The following is a 13,724-nucleotide window of genomic DNA, read 5'->3' as shown; positions in this document are numbered from 1 at the left end:
AGCTGTTCTTCACAAGCAGCCAGAGTCAACTGGTGCCGTGGACTTTCCTAAAATCTCTCAAAGGTTCATAAACACATACAAGCAGTGACTTGTCTCAACTTGCCCCTTACCACTTGCTAAGTGGCCCCAAGGCTAGCATTAATGGCAGCTGGCCTCAGTTTTCAGCTGACCCTCTCAGCCCAGCACAGGTGGCAACCATTTGCAGATCACTTTGTAGCTCCTCCCAAGTAGCCCTGGGCTAGACACAGGCAATAGCACACCCTGGCCTGAAGCAGAGCCTCTCCCAAGATGGCTCAAAACCAACACACTCAATGGCTGGCTTCAGACAACACCAGAGCACTATCCAATTAATTCCACAAACAACATATCCAAAGGGTAGGCTTGCCAGGGACCAGAGTCCTGCTAAAGTGAATCCTGCTCCTTGGGGTCCACCCCTAATCAGCTCATCACTATCATTTCTTGCAGCCAGTCAGTCTGAGGGTCAAACTCTCCCCCTGATGCTTTAATAGCAATTAAGCCTCAACTATTGCGGAATGACACACACAACCCACACAAGGCATATCTCTGGAGCACCCAGCTCAGGTGACTAAGAAGACTATCACTGGGCCCCATAGAACTCACAACATGAAACCACTCCACCAAGACCAGGAGAATTAGCAGATCTACCCAACACAGTCAAACTTCACTTCTCAAATGTCTCCCATTGCAAATAATTTGGTTCTTGACCAAGTTACTCACGCGAAAAATGTTTGGGTTGTCAAACAAAACTTCAGTTCTTGGCCTGACGAACATTTCATGTTGATACTGTTACCAGAAGGAACTGCAGGTTATGGGGTCCCTCGGTCACAGCAGATTCTTTGTCCACCACCAGGAAAGTATGGCTCTCAATGCCAGAGTGTGGTGAAAAGGAAAGGAACTATTTATTCAAAAGTTATACAGATTTAGAGACTTCCACCAAGATGGAGGCGTACATGGAAGCACTGCACCTTCTCGCACAGCCAAGTTTAAAAACAACAGAGTTTTAGCAACAAAAACGCAGCCAAACCACAGAAAATTTGAAGTACTCAGAAGTCTGACAACAACAAGCCCTTCAGCCAAACCAGTAAGAGGGGCAGAGCCAGCAGCAGAATGGGGTCTGGCAGGAAAGATCCACTGGACTGACCCAAGCACACGACACAGGTGCGCCAGCAGCCATGGGCGGATCCCAGGTGTGGAGAAGTGGGCGGACCCACTGAAGGCTGACTGCAGTCACACATTCGCACGCAGATAACTGGAAAAGGAGCGAGGAGTGAGACGGAGACAGACCGCGCAGGCCCCAGAGGCAGAAAGCAGCAGAGAGAACCACCATGGTCCCTCTCTGACCCTGCCCCCACATATACGTCACAACCCAGCAACCTCGGTGGCCCTGCCCTGGTGAACAACCAAGGCTCCGCTCCTCATACCTAACAGGCACGAACAGAGCAAAACATGGCTCAAGAACAACTCAGAGCCCCAGAGCCAGTAAATCTAAGCAATGAAGAAATACCCAAACTTTCAGATGCACAGTTCAAAACACTGGTGATCAGGATGCTCATAGAACTGGTTGATTTTAGTCACAAATTAGAGGAACATATGAAGGCTAAACTAGTTGAAATGAAGGGAAATACACAGAAAACCAATAGTAATGGAAAGGAAACTGGGACTCAAATCAATGGAGTGGACCAGAAGGAGAAAAAAAATGACTGAACAGAAAAGGATGAAGAAACAAGAATTCAAAAAAATGAGGAGAGGCTTAGGAACCTTCAGGACATCTTTAAACATTCCAACATTCGAATGATTAGGGTACCAGAAGGGGAAGAGGAACAGCCACCAGTAGAAAACTTCTTTGAACAAATAATAAAGGAGAATTTCCCCAATCTGGCAAAGGAAATAGACTTCCAGGAAATCCAGGAAGCTCAGAGAGTCCCAAAGAAGGTGGACCCAAGAAGGAACACACCAAGGCACATCATAATTACATTAGCCAAGATTAAAATGAAGGAGAGAATCCTAGAAGCAGCAAGAGATAAGGGGACAGTCACCTACAAAGAAGTTCCCATCAGAATGTCTCAGCTGATTTCTCAAAAGAGACTTACAGGCAAGAAGGGGCTGGAAAGAAGTATTCCAAGTCATGAAAGGCAAGGATCTACATCCAGGATTACTCTGTTGAGCAAAGCTTTCATTTAGAATGGAAGGACAGATAAAGTGCTTCTCAGATAAGATCAAATTCAAGGAGTTCATCATCACCAAGCCCTTATTATATGAAATGTTAAAGGGACTTATCTAAGAAAAAGAAGTTTAAAAAACATGAACAGTGAAAGGACAGCAAACTCACAGTTATTAACAACCACACCTAAAACAAAAGCAAACTAAAAGGACAGCTAGATCAGGAGTGGAAACATAGAAATGAAGATCTCAAGGAGGGTTAGCAACAGGGGAGTGGGAGGAGGAAAAGGGGGGAGAAGATACAGAAAATAAGTAGCATAGACAGTAGATAGAAAATAGATGGGGGGGCAAGAATAGTATGGGAAATATAGAATCTAAAGAACTTGAGACACGTGGTCATAAACTAAAGGGGGGAATGGTGGGGGAGGGCGTGTGCAGGGTAGAGGGGAATAAAGGGGGGAAATAGAACAACTGTAATGGCATCATTAATAAAATATATTTTTAAAAAGTTATACAGATTTAGAGTAATGGCAGAATGTCACCATTAAATAGTCAAAGTTCCTTAAAATGCCCACAAACACACAGTCCTTTCTTCCTCCTTTTGCCCAGTAAGGCCACTCAGGGGTACCATATCTCAGGAAAAAAAAAACAGAAGTCCATGACTCAGTTAGCATCTGATTCCTCTCAGTGGTCTGTACTTGGCTGGCAGGCCTCCTGTGGTTCCCAGCACCATCCTCTGTATAGCCAGGATCTCCCATTCTTAATCCAAACCCACATGGTACCTTCTCATGGACCACCAGCAAGAGTTCTTTCACTCCTTTCTGTCCCACAATGTCTCTCCTGCATTCTAACAAACTGCTAAGAGAGGGCTCTGCATGGTTGCTACATCTTGCTTTCATGCTTCCTAAGCTGCATGGTAAAGGCTGCCCCAAAACTTTGTGGTTAGCCCCCACACAGCTGCGGCACCTGGGTTTAAATCCCTGCAGGAATCTTCCTCTGCAACCCCAGTTCTGATTCCTCCCACACATGACTATACCTGCCAGCACTCCCATATATTTCCAGCATTTCTTGGCTGCCATGGTTAGTCCAGGCAGGTGTGGCCCTGTGGCATGGAGCAAACCATCTCCAAGCTCTCACACTAGTGCTGTAAAGGGGAGTTGCCTCCCAGTTACAACATGGGTTAAAGTCACTCCCATCTCCCTGGCTCAAAGTATGGCTACAGCTACTTAAAAGTTATCTATGAAGCTAGCCAGCAGTTATAGCTATGCAAAATAAACATTTTTGCATATCAGGTATGAAGCTGGCCAACTGTTGATAAGCAAACTAACTCTTAATGGGCCTGTTCCATGTGTCCCATCCCCCCAGTCCAGACTTGTAGGGGTGGGGATATCCTATATTTTTATATTTCCTGGACACCTGAGTTCTGTATGCCATTATAAATCTTTCACTTGAGGGGCTCTGGCTGCATCATGTTATAATGCCTGTATAAACAATCTTATCTCTTAGTTGATAAACAAAGGAGAGAATGCATTAGAAAGATTAGTATGATTTGGTTTTTTAAAAAATTGCTTTTTGAGCAGCCTTCCAGATTGAATTATGTTCAAGAACCAAGGTTTCACTGTACTTAGAAACAAACACAAGAAGTCCACCAAAATGAGGAGGCAAATACATGTCACATATGAAAGAACGGGACAAAACTTGAGGAAAAGTCCAAACAAAATAGAGACAAACAATCTACCAAATACAGAGTTCAAAACACTTTATAAGAACACTCGATAAAAAAAAAATAAGAAATGCTCAATGAATTTAAGGGTAGAATAGATGAACTCAGTGAGAACTCCAACAAAGAGATGGGAAGCATAAAAATGGAGATTAAAAAAACAACAGAAAAAGGGGCAGTTAAAATGAAGCAGTTAAAATACATTTAGTGAAATGAAGAATACATTAGAGGGCAGGAAGACAAAAATCCCAATTAAAAAATGGGCAAAAGACTTTAGCAGACACTTCTCCAAGGAGGACATTCAGAGGGCCCAGAGACACATGAAAAGATGCTCAGCATCACAGGCATCAGAGAGATGAAAATTAAACACACAATGAGATACCACCTCACACCATTGAGAATGGCCAACATAAACAAATCAACAAACAAGGGTTGGAGAGGATGTGGAGAAAAGGGAACCCTAGTGAACTATTGGTGGGAATGCAGACTGTTTCAGCCACTGTGGGAAACAGTATGGAATTTCCTCAGAGAACTAAAAATGGAACTGCCTTTTGACCCAGCAATTCTGCTGCTAGGATTACACCCTAAGGGCCCTGAAACACCGATCCAAAAGAACCCACACACCCCAATGTTCGTAGCAGCAAAATTTACAATAGCCAAGTGCTGGAAGCAACCTAAGTGCCCATCAGCAAAGGAGTGGATAAAAAAAAATTATGGTACATTTACACAATGGAATTCTACTCAGCAGAGAGAAAGGAGCTTATACCTTTTGCAACAGCATGGGTGGAACTGGAGAGCATTATGCTAAGTGAAATAAGCCAGGCAGTGAGGGACAAATACTATATGATCTCACCTTTAACTGGAAAATAATCAACAAGAAAAAAAAGCAAACAAAATATAACCAGAGTAATTGAAATTAAGAACAATCTAACAGAGACTTCCGCCAAGATGGAGGCATAGGTGGAGAAACCATGCTTTCTCTCACAACCAAGTTTAGAGACAACTAAATATTAGCAACAGAAAACACAGCCAGAACACAGAAAATTGAACTTTTTGGAAGTCTGATAACAACAAATTCTTCAGCCTGACCTGTAAGAGGGGCGAAACCAGCAGCTGTCGGAGCGGGGTTGCACAGAAAAACTCGGTCAGATGGACTCGGGCACATGGAACCCAGGCGCAGTGTTGGACCTAGTGAGCAACCCAGAGAGCGACCACTGGGAAACAGTGAGGGAGCAGGGCTGCGGGTTGACTGTGGTCGCGCTTTTGTGCTCAGATAGACAAGCGAGGGAGTGGGTGGTGAGACTACAGGACTGAGCAGGCCCCACGGCAAGTGGCAGCAGAGGGCGCCGCCATTTCCCCGCTCTGACCCCGCCTCCACATACAGCGTCATAACCCAGCGACCTGAGTGGCCCCACCCTGGTGAACCACCTAAGGCTCTGCTCCTCACCCAGCGGCGAGAAACAGTAGGGGGGGGTCACCATTTCCCCGCTCTGACCACGCCCCCACATATACTGTCACAACCCAGCGACCTGAGAGTCCAAGGCTCCGCTACTCATACTTAACGGGTGAGAACAGACCAAAAATGGCTCAAGAAGATCTCAAAGCCCCAGAGCCTATAAATTTAAGCAATGAAGAAATAGCAAAACTCTCAGACGCACAGTTTAAAACACTGGTCATCAGGATCCTCACAGAACTGGTTGATTATAGCCACAAATTAGACAAACATATGAAGGAGAAACTAATTGAAACAAATGGCAATGCACAGGAAACCAACAGTAATGGAAAGGAAACTGGGACTCAAATCAATGGAGTGGACCAGAAGAAAGCAAATAATGGCCAAACAGAAAAGAGTGAAGCAGCAAGAATTCAAAAAAATGAGAAGAGTCTTAGGATCCTCCAGGACATCTTTAAATGCTCCAACATCCGAATTATAAGGGTACCAGAAGGGGGAAAGGAACAGCCACCAGTGGAAAACTTCTTTCAACAAATAATAAAGGAGAATTTCCCCAATCTGGCAAAGGAAATAGACTTCCAGGAAATCCAGGAAGCTCACAGAGTCCCAAAGAACTTGGACCCATGAAGAAACACACCAAGGCGCATCATAATTACATTAGCCAAGATTAAAATGAAGGAGAGAATCCTAGAAGCAGCAAGAGCTAAGGGGACAGTCACCTACAAAGGAGTCCCCATCAGACTGTCAGCTGATTTCTCAAGAGAGACCTTACAGGCAAGAAGGGGTTGGAAAGAGGTATTCCAAGAATGAAATCCAAAGACCTACAACCAAGATTGCTCTATCCAGCAAAACTTTCATTTAGAATGGAAGGACAGATAAAGTGCTTCTCAGATAAGATCAAATTCAAGGAGTTCATCATCACCAAGCCCTTATTATATGAAATGTTAAAGGGACTCATCTAAGAAAAAGAAGTTAAAAAAAACATGAACAGTGAAAGGACAGCAAACTCACAGTTATTAACAACCACACCTAAAACAAAAGCAAACTAAAAGGACAGCTAGATCAGGAGTGGAAACATAGAAATGAAGATCTCAAGGAGGGTTAGCAATAGGGGAGGAGGCGAAGGGGAGAGAAGGTACAGAAAATAAGTAGCATAGACAGTAGATAGAAAATTGATGGGGGGGCAAGAATAGTATGGGAAATATAGAATCTAAAGAACTTGAGACACATGGTCATAAACTAAAGTGGGGGTAATGGTGGGGACAAGGGGGTAGGGTGGAGGGGAATGAAGGGGGAAATAGAACAACTGTAATGACATAATCAATAAAAAAAAGTGAAAAATAAATAAATAAAGGGCAAATTTTAATTAAAAAAAAAGAACAATCTAACAATAGCCAGAAGGGAAGAAGGAGGGAACAGTGGGAGGAAGGGTTTTCAGGAACTACTATAAAGGACACAAGGACCAAAACCAAAAGGGAGGGTGGGGAGAAAATACAGACAACTGTAATTGCACAACAATATAATAATTTAAATTAAAAAAAATACACTACAGGAAATCAATAGTAGATTAGATGAAGCAGAGGACTGAATCAGTGGTTTGGAAGACTAGGTACCTAAAAAACAAAACAAAACAAAACAGCCAATTGCAACAGCAAAAAGGAAAAAGAATTTTAAAAATGAGGATAGTTTAAAGGACCTCTGGAATACCAAATGTACCAAGATCGTCTTATAGGGGTATCAGAATGATAAGAGAAAGAGTAAGGGACTGAAAACTATTTGAAAAAACAATGACACCAAATTTCCCCAACCTGATGAAGGAAACGACACACAAGTCCAGGAAGCACAGGGAGTCACAAACATAATGAACCCAAAGAAGCCCAAGATACTTCATAATTAAAATGCCAAATGTTAAAGAAAAAAAAAAAGCCAGCCAGAGCTGGATCCAGAAGACAGAAGGCAAACACCAAACCCTGCTAACGTGAATTCCACCTGGTTCTTCTTCAGAATTTGTATTTTTTCTCTCACATAGCCTTTTAACATTTCTTCCTTTTCTTCAGTTGTATTCCAACTAATTCACTAATTTGTTGTCTTTTTAGTTAGATTTTTGTATTTTTATTTCAAATCTCACATTGTAACTTCCCCTTGTCTTACTCCATTTCACTTTCTTCCTGCCCTTTCTTATTTTTGTTTTAAGTTTTATTTTCCCCCTTTCTATGCCTTGTTCATATTTCTTATTTTTACTATTTCTCCTCCATCTATCCTCTGAAAATCGCTTTTTTTTTTTAGTCTGCTCGTTCTTTTCCCCTTTCTTAGAATAGTCTTATTTTCTTTCTACCTTTATTAATTGTTGTTTGTTTGCCATGGATATTGTAGTTATTGATGTTTTTCTTCAATGTTATTCCTATTTCTTCACTAGTTTTTTATTTCGGATCTCATAGATTACTCTCCCTCTGTCTTACTTCATTTTGCTTTTGTCCTGCTTGTGCTTATTTGAATTATATTTTTCATCTTTCTTAGCCAGGATTCTATTCCTTACTCTTATTATTTCTCTTTCCTCTCTCTTCCCCAAATCATTATTCTTTACAGTAGATATATCATATTATCTTTTCTCTTTCTTATAATACTCTTATTCTCTTCCTACTTTTATTAATCTTTGCTCATCTGTGGTTCTTACTGACCGTGTTGTGGTATTTTTTCAAGTTTGTTCCTGTTGATTTGCTATGTTTTTTAAATTTTATTTCAAAACATTATGTTATACTCTTCCCTTTTCTTAGTCCATTTCCCCATCTCCTTTCCTTTTTTACTTATGTTTTGAAATTTATTTTCTCCCTTTATTCTCCTTTTTTGTATTCCCTAGTCTTATTATGTTCCCTCCCTCATCCCTCTCAAAATCATTTTTCCTTCTTTTAGTCATCTCATATTCTTTCTTCCTACCTTATAATATTCTTAATTTTTTTCCACCTCTATTAATCTTTGCCCATTTGCTGTCAATAGTGCTGATGTAGTAGGGGAGATGTTTTTGCTGGTGTGGGTTTGGTTTTCTGGGTGGTTTTGCTTTGTTCTGCCAGCACCTGTACAACAACATACAAGACATGGTGGGGGTTGTGACTCTCAGTCAGCCAGCCAGAGGGGAGAACCCACTAATGAATGATTCATGAGTATTCAAAGCCCAAATAAAATAAGAGAACTTTACATAAACTGAATAAAGGGCATCCCTAGAACATCCATCCTAGAAGATCAAAAAGACTGCACCACTGAGTCCCACAGAACTCCTACCACAGAAGACCACCCCATGAAGACAGGGAGTCAAAATAAAGCAATCTGATACACAGAAACAAACAAAAAGTCACCTAAAATGAAGAGACAAAGAAACAACTCCCAACTAAAATGAAAAAAGGAATCTCCACATAAAGGCCTAAATGAAACTGAGGCAAATAATCTATCAGACACAGAATTCAAAACAATGGATATAAGAATGCTCACAACTCGGTGAGAACAATAAGAAACTTAGCAGGGAAAAGACCATAGAAACTAAGAATAAGAACCAGGAGGAAATAGAGAATACAATATCTGAGCCCTGGTTGGTGTAGCTCAGTGGATTGAGCATGGGCCTCTGAAGCAAAGGTTCACTGGTTCAATTCCCAGTCAGGGCACATGCCTGGGTTGCAGGCCAGGTCCCCAGTGGGGGACACATGAGAGGCGACCACACATTGATGTTTCTCTCCCTTTCTCCTTCCCTTCCCCTTTCTCTAAAAATAAATAAATACAATATTTTTTTAAAAAAAGAATACAATATCTGAAATAAAGAATACACTAAAGGGAATTAAAATCTAGGTAGATGAAGCACAAGACTGAATCAATGAGCTGAAAGACAAGGTAGAAAAAAAACAATTCAGAGCAGCAAAATGAACAAGACTAAAAAAAGAGTATACTTTAAGGGAGCTCCAGGACAACGTGAAATGTAACAACATTCATATCATAAGAATACTAGAAGGAGAAAAGTAGCAAGGGATAGAAAACCTGTTTGAAAAAATAATGACAGAAAATGTCCTTATCTTGGTGAGGGAAAAAGTTACATAAGTTCAGGAAGCATAGAGGGTCCCAATTAAGATGAACCAATAAAGGCCCACTCCAAGACACATTATAATTAAAATGGCAAAATTTAAAGACAGTGAATTGTAAAGGCAGCAAGGGAGAAACAGGAAGTAACGTACAAGGGAGCCACAGTAAGGCTAGCAGCTGACTTCTTAATGAAAACAATACAAGCCAGAAAGGAATGGAAAGAAATATTCCAAGTAATGAAAAGGAAAGGTCTGCAACCAAGACTACTCTATCCAGCAAGGCTTTCAAAATATAAGGTGACATAAGGAGTTTCCCAGACAAAAGAAAGCTGAAAGAATACACCTCCACTAAACCAGCACTGCAAGAGATGCTAAAGAGATTGCTTTAAGAAGAGGAAGAAAATGAATGAGAGAGAGGAACACAGGTATGAAGGAATTAAAATGGCAATGAATAAGTACCTATCAATAATAACCTTAAATGTGAATGGATTCAATACTCCAATCAAAGGACAGAGAGTAGCTGAATGGTTAAGAAATCATGACCCATACATATGCTGCCTACAAGAGACCCACTCAGAACAAAAAACCTACAGAGACTGAAAGTGGAAGTTTGAAAAAACGTTTCAAGCAAATGGACAGGAAAAAAAAGCTGGGTAACAATATTCATATCAGACAAAATAGACTTCAAAACAAAGGCCATAACAAGGGACAAAGAAGGTCACTACATAATACTTAAGGGTGTTGTGCCTCAGGAGGATATAACCCTTGGAAGCATATATGCACCCAACATAGGAGCTCCTAAATATTAAGAAAAATTTTGGAAGACTTTGGGAAGGAGCTTGACAGTAATACAGTCATTGGAGGAGATTTTAACACCCTATTGTCAACAATGAATAGATCTGCCAAACAAAGAATCAACAAGGAAATTCTGGCAATGAAAAAAAAAATTCTTCAGATAAAATGGACTTAATTGATATTTACAGAACACTTCATACCAAAGAAGCAGAATATACATTATTTTCAAATACATATGGATCAGTTTCAATAATAGATCACATGGTAGGACAGAAAACAAGCCTTAATGAATTCAAGAAAATTGAAATCATATTGAGCATACTCTCAGATCACAATGACTTGAAACTAGAAACCAACCTTAAGGAAAAAACTCAAAAACATTCAACTACATGGAGATTGAATAACATGTTTTTAAATAATGAATGGGTTAACAATGAGATCAAGGAAGAAATCAAACAGAATCTGGAAACAAATAAAGATTTCTGCACTGGAAGTTAAGAGTGCTTGGATCAAGTGCTGACTCTTCTAGCCATTTGCCTTTACAGGTTTGTTTCATAATCTATAAATCTTGAAATTTAAATAAAATTGTACCTAGGTTCCACTCAGATCTTATGAGTTTGTTAAGTAAAATTTGCATGAATAAAATGATTATTCAAATGTTGCTGTTTAAAATAATGTTTTTGTAACTCCTTTTTTAAAGTGCAGAAAATAGATTTAATTTAAGCATGAAACTGTAAACTATTCTTAAAGCAAGTTTTTCTATCTTCCTACATATTACAAAAGGAGAAACTAAACAGAAGGGACTACAATGCCACCCACAGGATGCAAAATAATTCTAGGATGGGAATTCAGGAGTTTTGCTTGCTGATCTGATACTTTGTGGGTTATAGCTTATCATAACAATCATTTTACATCATACCTCATACATGTAATCATAGACTAAGCCTTTTTCATCGAAGTTGCATTCCCATTTACCCACAGAGTGAGGCACTGGGTTGCTTTCATCTTTTCCCAATATGATTAATCGTAGGAAAGAATCAAAAACAACACGACCATCTGTATCACAACTTGCTCCAATGGACCAAATCAAAGAAAATATAAAGCAAGCCTGTTCGTAAAAAAAAAAAAAAAAAAAAAGAAAGAAAGAAAAGAATAATTAATTTAAACTATTAAAATACGTTTTTCACAAATTACTTGCAATTTAACATATTATGGTCTGGGTATCCTACTTAAAAAAGATCAGATCTATAATTAAAATTGACTGGAGCACAGCTAAATCACATGAAGAGTCTTTCTCTGACAATAGCTGTCTAAATTTAAAATGTCCGTGCCAAGTAATCTAGCAATTTCTCTTTTGGAACTTTATCCTGAAATATATTCCCAACTGTTAAAATGATATATGTATAAGAAAATTCACTGCAGCATTGTTTGTGATAGCAAAAGTTCAGAAGGAACCCAAATGTTCTTCAATACAGATCTGCTTAATTGGGTTATGCTACATATACTGGAATAAATTCAGCTAATAAAGAAGTAGGTAACTCAACTGATACAGAATAATTTCCATGATATATTGTGAGAAAAGATGCAAACAAGTATGTACGCTATGCTAACGTGTGTAAATATATATATATATATAGAAGAGTATTCATCAAAAACCTCTAAAAGGCTGCCTAGGCACTGGTAATAGTCATTGCCCTAAGAGTGGCTGGGGAACTGGTACGGATGGAAAATCTACTTTCGCCTTTTGAATTTTACTCAAGGCACATTCCTTATCTAGTTTTAAAATCCATCAAATATAATTTTTAATTTTTTAATACATTTTATTGATTATGCTATTATACCAATTTTTTCCTCTTTGTCTCCCTCTATCCAGTACCCCCATTCCCTCCTGCAATCTCTCCCCTTAGTACATGTCCATGGGTCATGCATATAAGTTGGTTGGTTACTCTATTTCCTACACTGTTCTTAACATCCCCCTGTCAATTTTGTACCTACTAACTTTTATTTCTTAATTCCTGCACCTTTCCCTCCTTTTTGCCCTTTCCCCCTCCCAGCTGATAACTCTCCAAATGACCCCCATATCTATGATTCTGTTTCTGTTCTGCTTGTTTGCTTAATTGTTTTTTTAGGTTCAAATATATTTTAAGAGAAAAAAATCCAACCAGGTATCAATCTATATTAGTCCAAAAATGATTCTGAACTATTTAAATGATTTTAGGAGTTTAGGTTTACAGACAGAACCCTCACAGTCATGTTCTCTGGCCATCTCTAACCTCTAGACATTAGCTAACCTGGACCACTGACTTCTCCCTACTCATGTGCTCTATGGATTCTGCCAGCAATACTCTACCTACCTGATTGGATGCCTGCTCCTTATCTTTTGTAGCCAGTTTCTTGCAATCTACATTCTGGCTTAACATTAAGACAAAATCAATTCACCTAAAATCCATATTGGATTAATAAAGTTCACATGGGATTACATTGTCACCTTATTAATAAACAAATTATTATATTGTATCAATAACAGGGTATATTTGGTCCATTCCAATATATTTTACTTTTTTTTAAAAAGTGTGTTTTGTTTTGTTTTGTTTTTCATCAAAATACCAGGTCAGGGAAACTTTAATGTCTTCGGCTGTTCTTTCAGTGCTCACCAAAAAACAAACAAACAAACAAACAAAAACCCCAAAGATCTACATCTTACAATGTCTTTCTCAGTACAAGCATCATTTGTCAGATACATATTTCATTCCGTAATGAGAAACCACATTAAGAAAAAAACCAACCATAATCCAAATACGAATGTGCTTGCTTGTAGGATCATTTTCTACCACATCACAGAGTAGTACTTCAAAGAGGCGAGTGAGAGACACAACCAAGTTGCTATCACTTGTAGGAATCAATTCCTGTAAAGTAAAAATATATTTTCTTTCATCTTATTTGAAAAATAAAAGAAGATAAATATGTTAAAAATGATAAAACCAAACATTGTTTTATAAATTCTTTATAACATTTAAACTTAAAGAATTTAAACTGTATGCATGATTTAAAAAATCTCTTGAGGTCCCAGGATGGTGGGGGAATAAGTAGAAGCTGCACAAACCTCCTCCCAGGACCAAATAAATAAATTAGAAAAAAATCATCCCGAGTAACCAACTGAACACTAGCTGGAGAGAAGCCTTATAATCACAAACAGACAAAGCCACATCACCACAACAAGACTGGTACAAACTGCAGAGGAGGTGCAAGAGGGCTGGCTGGGCTCCCATGGGTGGCAGTTAAAGTTCCAGAGGGATATCTCAGGCAAGGGGGTTCCCTAAGAAGTGTGGATTCTAAACCCCAAGCTGGACTTTCCAGCCTACAGCACCAGATCCAGGAAGGGAACCCAAATAACATACAGCTAAAGAAAGCAGCAAGGTTTCTGTCCACAAGGGAGAGATGGCTGGAGACACAGAGAGCCTCTAAAAGGACCAACACACAAAATTTTATTTGCAGCCACTTAACCTGGGTTCTG

The 13,724-nt window shown here is 39.4% G+C and overlaps 1 protein-coding gene across 1 annotated transcript in view; it reads right to left on the bottom strand.

Moving 5' to 3' along the window:
- The window catches only part of DNAH12 (dynein axonemal heavy chain 12), a 229,017-nt gene that overhangs the window by 99,947 nt on the left and 115,346 nt on the right, over window positions 1–13,724 (bottom strand). The window contains exons 36-37 of the mRNA XM_053669550.1: window positions 12,997–13,116; window positions 11,130–11,318 (exon numbers count right to left, since the gene is read on the bottom strand). Coding sequence (XP_053525525.1) covers window positions 11,130–11,318; window positions 12,997–13,116 — 309 coding nt within the window. The remainder of the gene's footprint in view (window positions 1–11,129; window positions 11,319–12,996; window positions 13,117–13,724) is intronic.

The sequence above is a fragment of the Artibeus jamaicensis genome, unplaced genomic scaffold, assembly GCF_021234435.1.
Source record: "Artibeus jamaicensis isolate MK-2021 breed Jamaican fruit bat unplaced genomic scaffold, CSHL_Jam_final contig_519, whole genome shotgun sequence".
NCBI lineage: Eukaryota > Metazoa > Chordata > Mammalia > Chiroptera > Phyllostomidae > Artibeus > Artibeus jamaicensis.
The sequence above is the reverse complement of the archived record's forward strand: the minus strand, read 5'-3'. Positions and strand labels throughout refer to the sequence as shown.